The sequence below is a fragment of the Ranitomeya imitator genome, chromosome 8 (genome assembly GCF_032444005.1).
Source record: "Ranitomeya imitator isolate aRanImi1 chromosome 8, aRanImi1.pri, whole genome shotgun sequence".
In the NCBI taxonomy this organism is placed as follows: Eukaryota; Metazoa; Chordata; class Amphibia; order Anura; family Dendrobatidae; genus Ranitomeya; species Ranitomeya imitator.
Window position 1 is genome coordinate 92,680,701 of NC_091289.1, and position 17,816 is coordinate 92,698,516.

General features: G+C 44.4%; 1 protein-coding gene across 6 annotated transcripts in view; it reads left to right on the plus strand.

Moving 5' to 3' along the window:
- Window positions 1–17,816, plus strand: part of FOXRED2 (FAD dependent oxidoreductase domain containing 2) — a 746,176-nt gene that overhangs the window by 97,956 nt on the left and 630,404 nt on the right. For 5 of the 6 annotated variants that reach the window (XM_069737156.1, XM_069737158.1, XM_069737162.1 and 2 more), the window contains one exon: window positions 2,539–2,790. The exons of the other annotated variant lie outside the window; for it this stretch is intronic. In XM_069737156.1, coding sequence (XP_069593257.1) covers window positions 2,539–2,790 — 252 coding nt within the window. The remainder of the gene's footprint in view (window positions 1–2,538; window positions 2,791–17,816) is intronic. 6 annotated transcript variants of the gene reach the window in all.

The window sequence follows — 17,816 nt, forward strand, 5'->3', positions numbered from 1 at the left end:
CACAAAGCTGGAACATGGAACTTGGGAAACACACATTCGTCAGAAGACTCGCTACACTCATCAGGAGGGCGTTAAACTAGAAGAAGAGGGGACGGGAAGAAAAACATTAGACTCAAACAAAGAAGACCCAGGAAAACATACTCAGAAGGGAGGTAAGAACATTTCTAAAACAATCCACAGCGAGGAGATTGGAACAAAACAAAATCCTCTAAACTGCATGCTCGCAAATGCCAGAAGCCTGACAAACAAGATGGAAGAACTAGAAGCAGAAATATCTACAGGTAACTTTGACATAGTGGGAATAACCGAGACATGGTTAGATGAAAGCTATGACTGGGCAGTTAACTTACAGGGTTACAGTCTGTTTAGAAAGGATCGTAAAAATCGGAGAGGAGGAGGGGTTTGTCTCTATGTAAAGTCTTGTCTAAAGTCTACTTTAAGGGAGGATATTGGCGACGGAAATGAGGATGTCGAGTCCATATGGGTCGAAATTCATGGAGGGAAAAATGGTAACAAAATTGTCATTGGGGTCTGTTACAAACCCCCAAATATAACAGAAATCATGGAAAGTCTACTTCTAAAGCAGATAGATGAAGCTGCAACCCATAATGAGGTCCTGGTTATGGGGGACTTTAACTACCCGGATATTAACTAGGAAACAGAAACCTGTGAAACCCATAAAGGCAACAGGTTTCTGCTAATAACAAAGAAAAATTATCTTTCACAATTGGTGCAGAATCCAACCAGAGGAGCAGCACTTTTAGACCTAATACTATCTAATAGACCTGACAGAATAACAAATCTGCAGGTGTTCGGGCATCTAGGAAATAGCGACCACAATATTGTACAGTTTCACCTGTCTTTCACTAGGGGGACTTGTCAGGGAGTCACAAAAACACTGAACTTTAGGAAAGCAAAGTTTGACCAGCTTAGAGATGCCCTTAATCTGGTAGACTGGGACAATATCCTCAGAAATAAGAATACAGATAATAAATGGAAAATGTTTAAGAGCGTCCTAAATAGGCACTGTAAGCGGTTTATACCTTGTGGGAATAAAAGGACTAGAAATAGGAAAAACTCAATGTGGCTAAACAAAGAAGTAAGACAGGCAATTAACAGTAAAAAGAAAGCATTTGCACTACTAAAGCAGGATGGCACCGTTGAAGCTCTTAAAAACTATAGGGAGAAAAATACTTTATCTAAAAAACTAATTAAAGCTGCCAAAAAGGAAACAGAGAAGCACATTGCTAAGGAGAGTAAAACTAATCCCAAACTGTTCTTCAACTATCTCAATAGTAAAAGAATAAAAACTGAAAATGTAGGCCTCTTAAAAAATAGTGAGGAAAGAATGGTTGTAGATGACGAGGAAAAAGCTAACATATTAAACACCTTATCCACGGTATTCACGGTGGAAAATGAAATGCTAGGTGAAATCCCAAGAAACAATGAAAACCCTATATTAAGGGTCACCAATCTAACCCAAGAAGAGGTGCGAAAACGGCTAAATAAGATTAAAATAGATAAATCTCCGGGTCCGGATGGCATACACTCACGAGTACTAAGAGAATTAAGTAATGAAATAGATAAACCATTATTTCTTATTTTTAGGGACTCTATAGCGACGGGGTCTGTTCCGCAGGACTGGCGCATAGCAAATGTGGTGCCAATATTCAAAAAGGGCTCTAAAAGTGAACCTGGAAATTATAGGCCAGTAAGTCTAACCTCTATTGTTGGTAAAATATTTGAAGGGTTTCTGAAAGATGTTATTCTGGATTATCTCAATGAGAATAACTGTTTAACTCCATATCAGCATGGGTTTATGAGAAATCGCTCCTGTCAAACCAATCTAATCAGTTTTTATGAAGAGGTAAGCTATAGGCTGGACCATGGTGAGTCATTGGACGTGGTATATCTCGATTTTTCCAAAGCGTTAGATACCGTGCCGCACGAGAGGTTGGTACACAAAATGAGAATGCTTGGTCTGGGGGAAAATGTGTGTAAATGGGTTAGTAACTGTCTGCACTTGCATGTAGTTGTAGCTATACTTCCCTGTATTTTATAATTAAAGGGAACCTGTCAGATATGATATTTATCTGTAGATATATGGTTAATCTGCTGGCAAATGGCGTTAAAATCATGTTAAGCTGCTTTATTGGAGCAGCGGCTACAGGGAGAAAAAATATTTGTATCTTACCTCTAGCCACTGGCATTCAGTCTCAGAGGTGGTGCAGAGCAGGCTGTCAATCAAAGTGTCGGGGAGTGAATACATCACACTCTTTGTACAGATGAGTGGTCACTGTAACCGCTGCCTGCACCACCCATATTACTTGAACCGAGTGGCCACAAGTAGTAAATAAAGTAATTTTCTCTCTGTCGCTGTTGCACCAGTAAGGCAGCTCAATATGATTTTAATGCTACTTACCTGGAGATTAATCCTATATTTTCAGGTAAATAACATTTTTGGACGTGACAGGTTCCCTTTAAGGATTATATACTCCAAATGTATTAATGTAGCTTTAATTTTTTCTTCTGTTTCAGCGTTCTTCTAGTAGCGACTGGATTGTCTTTAGCTAATAAAGTGAAGTTTTCTGGAGAAGAATATGCAGAGGGCTATGAAACCGTTTCAATAGACCCTTCTAATTTCACAGGACAAAGTGTTCTCATTTTGGGTCGTGGGAATTCTGCCTTTGAAACTGCTGAAAATATCCTAAGCTTGACTAATTTTATACATATGATTGGACGTTCCAGAGTCCGACTGTCTTGGTCCACACACTATGTTGGTGATTTGAGGCAAGTATATGAAGGATTGTACATCAAACTCCATTCATGTGTGGCTACATTAAAAGGCTCACACTCATCAGCATAAATAAAATCAGTCTGATTCTGTTCCTGAAAAGCAGGACGAGTGTCATATCTGTGTCATATGAGTGTCATGCAAGTACAGTGAGATATAAGATCATTTTGTTTGTGCAGCTTACTGTACTTGTATTTAGATAAGCAAGACCCGCTAGGTGTGCAAGAATCCAATCAATCTAAGTAGGGGTAAAGCAGGATCAGATATAGATCAAATATAGCTTTAACATTCAAGACTAAAATCTGGGTAGCCAATACCTGACAGTGACATGTACAGACATTAAAGTGATAAACTGAACCAGGGCTCTATTAAAAAATGGTTGGATCTTACAATTAGAAGTTTTTTATCCACAAAAACATCATGCAGGAGGGAGAAATGGAAAATAAAAACAGACAGGTAAAACTACATTCCCTGTCATGCCCAATGCAATATCTCCCATCCTGACAAGGTATTTCGGTGCACAGAGATACTCACCTTGCTTCCTGGGTCTCTTGCCGCATCCCGCCTCCTCTTCCGGGTCCTCAGCCATTCTAGGCTGCTTAGGTCACGGTCGCGTGCACTCCTGGCTTCTTTATGATGCCGGGTTGTTCTGACCCAGAAGCGCTGTCCTGCCTGGGCAGTGGACTCCGAGTATATTCGGTTGCTTCCTGCTAGAGGAAGCGCTTGATTGTTATTGTGGCTTTCCGTGCTCCCTCCAGTGTGTGCGTGCTCTGCTCCATCCCTGTACGCTTCCAGTGCGTGCATGCTCTACTCTGTCCCTGTACACTTCCAGTGCCTGCTCTGCTCTGTCCCTGTACGCTTCCAGTGTGTGTGTACTCTGCTCCATCCCTGTACACTTCCAATGCGTACTCTGCCCTGCTCAGTCCCAGTATTCCTCCAGTGCGTGCTCTGCTCCGTCCAGGTTCCGGTACCCTCTGTGTGAACCCTGCCATGTCCTGAATCCCGTGTTCTCTCTGTGGCTACTCTGCCCGACTGGTCCTCGGTGAGTACCCTGATTCTCCCCGTTATCCTTGAGCCACCACTCTGGCACAAGCTATTGCGGTGTATCTCCCTCCTAGGCTTGTCCCTAACAGTCCCTGTAATAGGGGTCAGTTCCACCTGGTCAGCTCGCCTGGCAACGGTCGTAACCGCGATCCAGTGGGTCCACTTGAGGAATCATAACAGAACAATCAGGCCATGGACCCCGCAGGTGCCTCTGCTGCCGTTCAGAAGGAGTTGGTGTACTTGCTGGAGAATCAGACGTGTATAATGTCGTTCATGAAGTGCATGGAATCTGGGTTGTCCGCTTTACAGGCCTCAGACCCTGGGAATGCCTCCCAGCTCGCCAGTCTCCAACAGGAGCAAATTCAGCAGCGTGACACCCAGACTCACATACAAAGTTATATAGCTTCAGTGGATGACAGTCTGCTCTCCTTTCCGTCTGCCGCCTGTTATGGCTGGTAATTCAGTACCACAATGGACATAGAGGTCAGTGCACATACAGTGACCTGGCAATAACCCAAAAAATAAGAACGAGCTCTGAGACGTGGGAACTCTGTTGACCGCAATCCCTAATCCTGTCCAACACAACTAGAGGCAGCCGTGGATTGCGCCTAACGCTGCCTATGCAACTCGGCACGGCCTGAGAAACTAGCTAGCCTGAAGATGGAAAATAAGCCTACCTTGCCTCAGAGAAATACCCCAAAGGAAAAGGCAGCCCCCACATATAATGACTGTGAGTTAAGATGAAAAGACAAACGTAGAGATGAAATAGATTTAGCAAAGTGAGGCCCAACTTCCTGAACAGAGCGAGGATAGAAAAGGCAACTTTGCGGTCAACACAAAACCCTACAAAATCCACGCAAAGGGGGCAAAAAGACCCTCCGTACCGAACTAACGGCACGGAGGTACACCCTCTGCGTCCCAGAGCTTCCAGCTAGCAGAAAAAACAAATTGACAAGCTGGAAAAGAACAGCAAAACAAATAGCAAAGAGGAACTTAGCTATACAGATCAGCAGGCCACAGGAACACTCCAGGAGGAAACAGGTCCAACACTAGAACATTGACTGGAAGCAAGGATCCAAGCACCAGGTGGAGTTAAATAGGGTAGCACTTAACGACTTCATATCACCTGAGGAAGGAAACTCAGAAGCCGCAGTACCACTTTTCTCCACCAACGGAAGATCACAGAGAGAATCAGCCGAAGTACCACTTGTGACCACAAGAGGGAGCTCTGCCACAGAATTCACAACAGTACCCCATCCTTGAGGAGGGGTCACCGAACCCTCACCAGAGCTCCCAGGACGACCAGGATGAGCCATATGAAAGGCAAGAACAAGATCGGGAGCATGGACATCAGAGGCAAAGACCCAGGAATTATCTTCCTGAGCATAACCCTTCCACTTAACCAGATACTGGAGTTTCCGTCTAGAAACACGAGAATCCAAAATCTTCTCCACAATATACTCCAACTCCCCCTCCACCAAAACCGGGGCAGGAGGATCAACAGATGGAACCACGGGTGCCATGTATCTCCGCAACAATGACCTATGGAATACGTTATGTATGGAAAAAGAATCTGGAAGGGTCAGACGAAAAGACACAGGATTAAGGACCTCAGAAATCCTATACGGACCAATAAAACGAGGTTTAAACTTAGGAGAGGAGACCTTCATAGGAATATGACGAGAAGATAACCAAACCAAGTCCCCAACCCGAAGTCGGGGACCCACAAAGCGTCTGCGATTAGCGAAACGTTGAGCCTTCTCCTGGGACAAGGTCAAATTGTCCACTACATGAGTCCAAATCTGCTGCAACCTGTCCACCACAGTATCCACACCAGGACAGTCCGAAGACTCAACCCGCCCTAATAATAATAATAATAATAATTTTTATTTATATAGCGCCAACATATTCCGCAGCGCTTTACAAATTATAGAGGGGACTTGTACATACAATAGACATTACAGCATAACAGAAATACAGTTCAAAACAGATACCAAGAGGAGTGAGGGCCCTGCTCGTAAGCTTACAAACTATGAGGAAAAGGGGAGACACGAGAGGTGGATGGTAACAATTGCTATAGTTATTCGGACCAGCCATAGTGTAAGGCTTGGGTGTTCATGTAAAGCTGCATGAACCAGTTAATTAATTTTTTTTTTTTTTTTTAATATAGGCCACACAGGGATCGTTAGGTTAATGCATTGAGGCGGTAGGCCAGTCTGAACAAATGAGTTTTTAGGGCACGCTTAAAACTGTGGGGATTGGGGATTAATCGTATTATCCTAGGTAGTGCATTCCAAAGAATCGGCGCAGCACGTGTAAAGTCTTGGAGACGGGAGTGGGAGGTTCTGATTATTGAGGATGCTAACCTGAGGTCATCAGCGGAGCGGAGGGCACGGGTAGGGTGGTAGACTGAGACCAGAGAGGAGATGTAGGGTGGTGCTGAGCCATGGAGTGCTTTGTGGATGAGGGTAGTAGTTTTGTACTGGATTCTTGAGTGGATGGGTAACCAGTGTAATGACTGGCACAAGGTAGAGGCATCGGTGTAACGGTTGGTGAGGAATATGATCCTGGCAGCAGCATTCAGGACAGATTGGAGCGGGGAGAGTTTGGTAAGAGGGAGGCCGATTAGTAGAGAGTTACAATAGTCCAGACGAGAATGAATAAGTGAAACAGTAAGAGTTTTTGCAGAGTCGAAAGTAAGAAAAGGGCGAATTCTAGAAATGTTTTTGAGATGCAGGTAAGAAGAGCGAGCCAGTGATCGGATGTGGGGGGTGAATGAAAGGTCAGAATCAAGGATGACCCCAAGGCAGCGGGCATGTTGCTTTGGAGTAATGGTGGAACCGCAAACGGAGATGGCAATGTCAGGCAAAGGTAGGTTAGTAGAGGGAGAAAACACGAGGAGTTCAGTTTTTGACAGGTTTAGTTTCAGATAGAGGGAGGACATGATGCTAGAGACAGCGGTAAGACAATCACTGGTGTTTTCTAATAAGGCAGGCGTGAGATCAGGAGAAGAAGTGTATAGTTGGGTGTCGTCAGCATAGAGATGGTACTGGAAGCCAAATCTACTGATTGTTTGTCCAATAGGGGCAGTATACATAGAGAAGAGGAGGGGGCCTAGGACTGATCCTTGAGGAACCCCAACAGTAAGGGGAAGGTGAGAGGAGGAGGAACCAGCGAAACATACAGTGAAGGATCGGTCAGAGAGATAGGAGGAGAACCAGGAGAGAACGGTGTCCTTGAGGCCGATGGAGCGGAGCATAGTGAGGAGGAGCTGATGATCCACAGTATCAAATGCTGCAGAGAGATCCAAGAGGATTAGCATGGAGTAGTGACCATTAGATTTAGCTGTTAGTAGGTCATTAGAGACTTTAGTGAGGGCAGTTTCAGTAGAGTGTAAAGAGCGGAAACCAGATTGAAGAGGGTCGAGAAGAGAGTTATCTGAGAGATAGCGGGTAAGACGGGAGTGGACCAGGCGTTCGAGGAGTTTAGAGATGAAGGGAAGATTAGAGACAGGTCTATAATTAGCGGCACAGTTTTGGTCGAGGGATGGTTTTTTAAGTAATGGATGTATGATGGCATGCTTAAATGAGGAGGGAAAAATACCGGAAGTGAGGGAAAGGTTGAATATTTTAGTTAGGTCTAAAATAAGAGAAATTCTCTGAAATTTCTCTGAAGAGAAACGAGGATGGAACCCAGAGTTGCAGAAAAACGGTGAAACCAAGGTAGCCGATCTGGCCCGATTATTAAGGGCGAACTCAGCCAAAGGCAAAAAGGACACCCAGTCATCCTGATCAGCAGAAACAAAGCATCTCAGATATGTCTCCAAGGTCTGATTGGTTCGTTCGGTCTGGCCATTAGTCTGAGGATGGAAAGCCGAGGAAAAAGACAAGTCAATGCCCATCCTACCACAAAAGGCTCGCCAAAACCTCGAAACAAACTGGGAACCTCTGTCAGAAACGATATTCTCTGGAATGCCATGTAAACGAACCACATGCTGGAAAAACAATGGCACCAAATCAGAGGAGGAAGGCAATTTAGACAAGGGTACCAAATGGACCATCTTAGAGCAGCGATCACAGACCACCCAAATGACTGACATCTTTTGAGAGACGGGAAGATCTGAAATAAAATCCATAGAGATATGTGTCCAAGGCCTCTTCGGGACCGGCAAGGGTAAAAGCAACCCACTGGCACGAGAACAGCAGGCCTTAGCCCGAGCACAAATCCCACAGGACTGCACAAAAGTACGCACATCCCGCGACAGAGATGGCCACCAAAAGGATCTAGCCACTAACTCTCTGGTACCAAAGATTCCAGGATGACCAGCCAATACCGAACAATGAACCTCAGAGATGACTTTATTCGTCCACCTATCAGGGACAAACAGTCTCTCCGCTGGGCAACGATTAGGTTTATTAGCCTGAAATTTCTGCAGCACCCGCCGCAAATCAGAGGAGATGGCAGACACAATTACTCTCTCTTTGAGGATACCCGCCGGCTCAGATACACCCGGAGAGTCGGGCACAAAACTCCTAGACAGAGCATCCGCCTTCACATTTTTAGAGCCCGGAAGGTATGAAATCACAAAGTCAAAACGGGCAAAAAACAATGACCAACGAGCTTGTCTAGGATTCAACCGCTTGGCGGACTCGAGATAAGTCAAGTTCTTATGATCAGTCAAGACCACCACGCGATGCTTAGCTCCTTCAAGCCAATGATGCCACTCCTCGAATGCCCACTTCATGGCCAGCAACTCTCTATTGCCCACATCATAATTTCGCTCAGCAGGCGAAAACTTCTTGGAAAAGAAGGCACATGGTTTCATCACCGAGCAATCAGAACTTCTCTGCGACAAAACAGCCCCTGCTCCAATCTCAGAAGCATCAACCTCGACCTGGAACGGAAGCGAAACATCTGGCTGACACAACACAGGGGCAGAAGAAAAACGCCGCTTCAACTCTTGAAAAGCTTCCACAGCAGCAGAAGACCAATTGACCACATCAGCACCTTTCTTGGTCAAATCGGTCAATGGTTTAGCAATACTAGAAAAATTGCAGATGAAGCGACGATAAAAATTAGCAAAGCCCAGGAACTTTTGCAGACTTTTCAGAGATGTCGGCTGAGTCCAATCATGGATGGCTTGGACCTTAACAGGGTCCATCTCGATAGTAGAAGGGGAAAAAATGAACCCCAAAAATGAAACCTTCTGAACACCAAAGAGACACTTTGATCCCTTTACAAACAAAGAATTAGCACGCAGGACCTGAAACACCGTTCTGACCTGCTTCACATGAGACTCCCAATCATCCGAGAAGATCAAAATGTCATCTAAGTACACGATCAGGAATTTATCCAGGTACTCTCGGAAGATGTCATGCATAAAGGACTGAAACACTGATGGAGCATTGGCAAGTCCGAATGGCATTACTAGATACTCAAAATGGCCCTCGGGCGTATTAAATGCAGTTTTCCACTCATCGCCTCGCTTAATACGCACAAGATTATACGCACCACGAAGATCTATCTTGGTGAACCAACTAGCCCCCTTAATCCGAGCAAACAAATCAGAAAACAATGGCAAGGGGTACTGAAATTTAACCGTGATCTTATTCAGAAGGCGGTAATCTATACAAGGTCTCAGTGAACCATCCTTCTTGGCTACAAAAAAGAACCCTGCTCCCAATGGCGACGATGACGGGCGAATATGCCCCTTCTCCAAAGACTCCTTCACATAACTCCGCATAGCGGCGTGCTCAGGCACAGATAAATTAAACAGTCGACCTTTTGGGAATTTACTACCAGGAATCAAATCGATAGCACAATCACAATCCCTATGCGGAGGTAGGGTATCGGACTTGGGCTCATCAAATAGATCCCGGTAGTCAGACAAAAACTCAGGAACCTCGGAAGGGGTGGATGACGAAATAGTCAGAAATGGGACATCACCATGTACCCCCTGACAACCCCAGCTGGACACAGACATGGATTTCCAATCTAATACTGGATTATGGACTTGTAGCCATGGCAACCCCAACACGACCACATCATGCAGATTATGCAACACCAGAAAGCGAATAACCTCCTGATGTGCAGGAGCCATGCACATGGTCAGCTGGGTCCAGTACTGAGGCTTATTCTTGGCCAAAGGCGTAGCATCAATTCCTCTCAATGGAATAGGACACTGCAAGGGCTCCAAGACAAACCCACAACGCCTAGCATACTCCAAGTCCATCAAATTCAAAGCAGCGCCTGAGTCCACAAATGCCATGACAGAATACGATGACAAAGAGCAGATCAAGGTAACGGACAGAAGAAATTTTGACTGTACCGTACCAATGGTGGCAGACCTAGCGAATCGCTTAGTGCGCTTAGGACAATCAGAGATAGCATGAGTGGAATCACCACAGTAGAAACACAGCCCATTCAGACGTCTGTGTTCTTGCCGTTCAACTCTGGTCAAAGTCCTATCGCACTGCATAGGCTCAGGTCTAAGCTCAGGTACTACCGCCAAATGGTGCACAGATTTACGCTCGCGCAAGCGTCGACCGATCTGAATGGCCAAAGACAGACTCATTCAGACCAGCAGGCATAGGAAATCCCACCATGACATGCTTAAGGGCTTCAGAGAGACCTTTTCTGAAAATAGCTGCGAGCGCACCTTCATTCCACTGAGTGAGTACGGACCACTTTCTAAATTTCTGACAGTATACCTCTATTTCATCCTGACCCTGACACAGAGCCAGCAAATTCTTCTCTGCCTGATCCACAGAATTAGGCTCATCGTACAGCAATCCGAGCGCCAGGAAAAACGCATCGACATTACCCAATGCAGGATCTCCTGATGCAAGAGAAAATGCCCAGTCCTGAGGGTCGCCACGCAAAAAAGAAATAACGATCCTAACTTGTTGACCTGGGTCACCAGAGGAACGAGGTTTCAAAGCCAGAAATAGTTTGCAATTATTTTTGAAACTCAGAAATTTGGTTCTATCTCCAAAAAACAAATCAGGAATAGTTATTCTCGGTTCTAACATAGAATTCTGAACCACAAAGTCTTGAATACTTTGTACTCTTGCCGTGAGCTGATCCACACATGATGACAGACCTTTAATGTCCATTGCTACACCTGTGTCCTGAACCACCCAAATGTCTAGGGGAAAAAAAAAAAAAACACAGTGCAAAGAAAAAGAAATGGTCTCAGAACTTCTTTTTTCCCTCTATTGAGAATCATTAGTACTTTTGGCTTCCAGTACTGTTATGGCTGGTAATTCAGTACCACAATGGACATAGAGGTCAGTGCACATACAGTGACCTGGCAATAACCCAAAAAATAAGAACGAGCTCTGAGACGTGGGAACTCTGTTGACCGCAATCCCTAATCCTCTCCAACACAACTAGAGGCAGCCGTGGATTGCGCCTAACGCTGCCTATGCAACTCGGCACGGCCTGAGAAACTAGCTAGCCTGAAGATGGAAAATAAGCCTACCTTGCCTCAGAGAAATACCCCAAAGGAAAAGGCAGCCCCCACATATAATGACTGTGAGTTAAGATGAAAAGACAAACGTAGAGATGAAATGGATTTAGCAAAGTGAGGCCCAACTTCCTGAACAGAGCGAGGATAGAAAAGGCAACTTTGCGGTCAACACAAAACCCTACAAAATCCACGCAAAGGGGGCAAAAAGACCCTTCGTACCGAACTAACGGCACGGAGGTACACCCTCTGCGTCCCAGAGCTTCCAGCTAGCAGAAAAAACAAATTGACAAGCTGGAAAAGAAAAAACAGGAAAACAAATAGCAAAGAGGAACTTAGCTATACAGATCAGCAGGCCACAGGAACACTCCAGGAGGAAACAGGTCCAACACTAGAACATTGACTTGAAGCAAGGATCCAAGCACCAGGTGGAGTTAAATAGGGTAGCACTTAACGACTTCACCATATCACCTGAGGAAGGAAACTCAGAAGCCGCAGTACCACTTTTCTCCACCAACGGAAGATCACAGAGAGAATCAGCCGAAGTACCACTTGTGACCACAAGAGGGAGCTCTGCCACAGAATTCACAATTCGCCAGCCCACCAGACTCCCTGTCCCTTTGTAAGTGCTCAAATTTTATTCTTTCAGATTTTTTTTTCCAAATGAGTGAGCAAAACATACTATGAATTTTCTGAAAATAAGAACTAGGGATTAATATAGGGGCATTGTCATGCAGCTGCAGTGCAATACAGCGCAACCTTCACCAGGGGGAGTTTTATAGGGACGCGAGATTGCACACACTGAGCAGCTGAACAGATGCCACCTAGTTGCAAGAAAGTAGTCAGAAAAGCCGAATCAGGGCACAAGATAACACGTCAGTACAAAAAGGATATAAACGGAAAGGATAGTCAGGACGTAGCAAGGGATCAGTAAACCAGGGCGAGCAAAATACGGTACAATAGGGACAAATCAAGACAGAGTCAATAGCCAAGCCAGGAGGTCAGAATCGGAGAATTAAGCAGAACAGACAAATGCAGGGAAAGGGCAGACAGAGGGGGATAACAGACACAGGACAAGTCAGGGTTCACAGCAGGACAAACCAAGGGTTTCCAGAGTCAGGTTCACAAGCCGAAGACAGAACTATAGCTGACACAAGATTCATGGGAGCTAAATAGCAAACCTGAACCCAGAATGAGGCAGGGAAAAGTTAACCCTTGACATGATCTGTCCAAAAAAGGGCAGACACTAATAAACCCTGGAACGGATCATGACAGGCATTATGCAGAATATATAGAAGTTGGGGCATCGGTATCATTTTTAACAAGTTTCCTCTCCCCACAGCTGATGCTGTAAGAACAGGGTGTAAGTTCAGTGATATATCATCCTGAGGTTTTCTTGTAATATTTATACCAAAGTATTTAGATTTCTGCACTGGAGCCTGCATTTATGTAGGCATATAAGATCCTGCTATGACTAAAACCACCAGAGGCTGAGGGCTGGAGTGCTCAGAGAGCCGATGCATACAAATATCAAAGGACTGTCTGACTTTTGCTAGCATAATGGAAAAAAGCAGCCATGCTTACCATTATCTGGTCACCATACTAATGCACTGCAGGACATAGCAGACTTGTGTAAGGTGGCATTCATAATTAGGACAATTGAAGCAGATTGAGACCTTGCATATTTTGGCCAAAAAATATTAACCCCAGCTCCCCCCCCCCCCCGACCATTTTCGGTCTTTCGCGCCCCTTCTTTTTGGTCTTTCCCAAAACCATAACGTTTTTACTTTTCCATTGAAATGGCCGTGTGAGGGCTTCTTTTTTGCGGGACGAGTTGTACTCTTGAACGATACTGTTGATTTTACCATATAATGTACTGGAAAGCAGAAGAAATTCCAAGTGTGGTGACATTTTTTAAAAACGTGCAATTCCACAATTTTTTTTTTTTGTTTTTTTTCTTACTATGTTCACCAAATGCTAAAACTGACCTGCTATTATGATTCTCCAGGTCATTGCGAGTTAGTAGATACCAAACATCTATAGGTTCTTTTTTATTTAAGTGGTGAAAAAAATCCATAGTTTGTTAACAACAAAATTGCATCATTTTTATACCATTTTGGTATAGATTTGATCTTTTGATCGCCCGTTATTGCATTCTACTGCCGTTTTATTTTTTTTCTTATTATGCTGTTTACTAATCAGATTAATTATTTTTATATATTGATAGATTGGGCATTTCTGAACACGGCAATATCAAATAGAGTGGGGGGAAATAAGTATTTGATCCCTTGCTGATTTTTTTTAAGTTTGCACACACTGACAAAGACATGAACAGTCTATAATTTTAAGGGTGGGATAATTTTAATATAGAGAGATAGAATATTAAAAATAATATCCAGAAAATCACATTGTGTAAATTATATAAAAATTTATTTGCATTTTGCAGTGAGAAATAAGTATTTGATCCCCTACCAACCATTAACGCTGCCGTCACACTTGCTGTATTTGGTCAGTATTTTACATCAGTATTTGTAAGCCAAAACCAGGAGTGGGTGATAAATATAGAAGTGGTACATATGTTTCTATTGTACTTTTCCTCTAATTATTCCACTCCTGGTTTTGGCCTACAAATACTTATGTAAAATACTGACCAAATAATGCTAGTGTGACGGCAGCCTAAGAGTTCTGGCTCCTGCAGACCAGTTAGATGCTCCTAATCAACTTGTTAAAGACAGCTGTCTTACATAGTCACCTTTATAAAAGACTCCTGTCCACAGACTCAATCAGTCAGACTCTAACCTCTACAACATGGGCAAGAGCAAAGAGCTTTATAAGGATGTCAGGAACAAGATTATAGACCTGCACAAAGCTGTAATGGGCTACAAAACTATAAGACGCTGGGTGAGAAGGAGACAATGGTTGGTGCAATAGTAAGAAAATGGAAGAAATACAAAATGACTGTCAATCAGCATCGATCTGGGGCACCATGCAAAATCTCATCTCTTGGGGTATCCTTGATCATGAGGAATGTGAGAGATCAGTCTAAAACTACATGGGGGGAACTTGCTAATGATCTCAAGGCAGCTGGGACCACAGTCACCAAGAAAACCATTGATAACACATTATGCCGTAAAGGTTTAAAATCCTGCAGTGCCCGCAAGGTCCCCCTGCTCAGGAATGCACATTTGCAGGCCTGTCTGAAGTTTGCCAATGAAAACCTGGATGATTCTGTGAGTGATTGGGAGAAGTGTTGTGAATTCTATTGTCGGGCTCCCTCCTGTGGTCATGAATGGTACTTCGGCTGGTTCTGTCCATGGACTTCCTCTGGTGGGTGTTTCTGAGTTTCCTTCCACAGGTGACGAGGTTAATTCGTTAGCAGGCTGCTCTATTTAACTCCACTTAGATCTTTGCTTCATGCCAACTGTCAATGTTCCAGTATTGGTCTAGTTCACTCCTGGATCGTTCTTGTGACCTGTCTTCCCAGCAGAAGCTAAGTTCCAGCTTGTATTTCTTTGGTTTGCTATTTTTCTGTCCAGCTTGCTATTTTTATTGTTGTCTTGCTTGCTGGAAGCTCTGGGACGCAGAGGGAGCGCCTCCGCACCGTGAGTCGGTGCGGAGGGTCTTTTTGCGCCCTCTGCGTGGTCTTTTTGTAGGTTTTTGTGCTGACCGCAAAGTAACCTTTCCTATCCTCGGTCTGTTCAGTAAGTAGGGCCTCACTTTTCTAAATCTATTTCATCTCTGTGTTTGTATTTTCATCTTTACTCACAGTCATTATATGTGGGGGGCTGCCTTTTCCTTTGGGGAATTTCTCTGAGGCAAGGTAGGCTTTATTTTTCTATCTCTAGGGCTAGCTAGTTTCTTAGGCTGTGCCGAGTTGCATAGGGAGCGTTAGGCGCAATCCACGGCTATTTCTAGTGTGTCTGATAGGATTAGGGATTGCGGTCAGCAGAGTTCCCACGTCCCAGAGCTCGTCCTTTATTATCAGTAACTATCAGGTCATTCTGTGTGCTCTTAACCACCAGGTCCATTATTGTCCTGACCACCAGGTCATAACAGTACAGGTGGCCCAAAGTACTAATGCATCTCAATAAGAGAAGTTCTGAGACCATTTTTTTTTCTTTGCACTGTGTTTTGTCTCTCTTTTCCCCTTTACCTCTGGGTGGTTCAGGACACAGGTGTAAACATGGACATTCAAGGTCTGTCCTCTCACTACATCTCACTACAAGGGTACAAAACATTCAAGATTTAGTGGTTCAGAATCCGATGTCAGAGCCTAGGATTCCAATTCCTGATTTGTTTTTTGGTGATAGATCTAAGTTCTTGAATTTCAAAAATAATTGTAAATTGTTTCTTGCCTTGAAACCTCGCTCCTCAGGTGACCCTGTTCAACAAGTAAAGATCATTATTTCCTTGTTACGTGGTGACCCTCAAGACTGAGCATTTTCCCTTGCGCCAAGAGATCCGGCATTGCGTGATGTTGATGCGTTTTTTCTGGCGCTTGGATTGCTTTATGACGAACCTAATTCAGTGGATCAGGCAGAGAAAATCTTGCTGGCTCTGTGTCAGGGTCAGGATGAAGCGGAGATATATTGTCAGAAGTTTAGAGAGTGGTCTGTGCTCACTCAGTGGAATGAATGTGCCCTGGCAGCAATCTTCAGAAAGGGTCTCTCTGAAGCCCTTAAGGATGTCATGGTGGGATTTCCCATGCCCGCTGGTCTGATTGAGTCTATGTCCTTGGCCATTCAGATTGATCGACGCTTGCGTGAGCGTAAAGCTGTGCACCATTTGGCGGTACTATCTGAGCATGGGCCTGAGCCTATGCAATGTGATAGGACTTTGACCAGAGCTGAACGGCAAGAACACAGACGTCGGAATGGGCTATGTTTTTACTGTGGTGATTCCACTCATGCTATCTCCGATTGTCCTAAGCGCACTAAGCGGTTCGCTAGGTCTGCCACCATTGGTACGGTACAGTCTAAATTTCTATTGTCCGTTACTCTGATTTTCTCTTTGTCATCCTATTCTGTTATGGCATTTGTGGATTCAGGCGCTGCCCTGAATTTGATGGACTTGGAGTATGCTAGGCGCTGGGGTTTTTTCTTGGAGCCCTTGCAGTATCCTATTCCATTGAGAGGAATTGATGCTACGCCTTTGGCCAAGAATAAGCCTAAGTACTGGACCCAATTGACCATGTGCATGGCTCCTGCACATCAGGAGGATATCCTTTTTCTGGTGTTGCATAATCTGCATGATGTGGTCGTTTTGGTGTTGCCATGGCTACAGGTTCATAATCCAGTATTGGACTGGAAATCTATGTCTGTGTCCAGCTGGGGTTGCCAGGGGGTACATGGTGATGTTCCATTTTTGTCTATTTCGTCTTCCACTCCTTCTGAAGTTCCAGAGTTTTTGTCGGATTATCGGGATGTATTTGATGAGCCCAAAGCCAGTGCCCTACCTCCTCATAGGGATTGCGATTGTGCAATTAATTTGATTCCTGGTAGTAAGTTTCCTAAGGGCCGATTGTTCAATTTATCTGTGCCAGAACACGCCGCTATGCGGAGTTATATAAAGGAATCCTTGGAGAAGGGTCATATTCGCCCGTCGTCATCACCGTTAGGAGCAGGGTTCTTTTTTGTGGCCAAGAAGGATGGTTCTTTGAGTCCTTGTATTGATTAACGCCTTCTTAATAAAATTACAGTCAAGTTTCAGTATCCTTTACCGTTGCTGTCTGATTTGTTTGCTCGTATTAAAGGGGCTAGTTGGTTCACCAAGATAGATCTTTGAGGGGCGTATAATCTTGTGCGTATTAAACAAGGCGATGAATGGAAAACAGCATTTAATACGCCCGAGGGCCATTTTGAGTACCTGGTTAGGCCATTCGGGCTTTCCAATGCTCTATCAGTATTTCAGTCCTTTATGCATGACATCTTCCGAGAGTACCTGGATAAATTCCTGATTGTGTATTTGGATGATATTTTGGTCTTTTCGGATGATTGGGAGTCTCATGTGAAGCAGGTCAGAATGGTGTTCCAGGTCCTTCATGCGAATTCCTTGTTTGTGAAGGGGTCAAAGTGTCTTTGGAGTTCAAAAGGTTTCATTTTTGGGGTTCATTTTTTCCCCTTCTACTATCGAGATGGACCCTGTTAAAGTCCAGGCCATTTACGATTGGACTCAGCCGACATCTGTGAAGAGCCTGCAAAAGTTCCTGGGCTTTGCTAATTTTTATCGGCGCTTCATCGCTAATTTTTCTACTGTTGCTAAACCGTTGACTGATTTGACCAAGAAGGGTGCTGATGTGGTCAATTGGTCTTCTGCATCTGTAGAGGCTTTTCAGGAGCTGAAGCATCGTTTTTCTTCTGCCCCTGTGTTGTGCCAGCCAGATGTTTCGCTCCTGTTTCAGGTTGAGGTTGATGCTTCTGAGATTGGAGCAGGGGCTGTTTTGTCGCAAAGAAGTTCTGATGGCTCGGTGATGAAGCCATGTGCTTTCTTTTCTAGAAAGTTTTCGCCTGC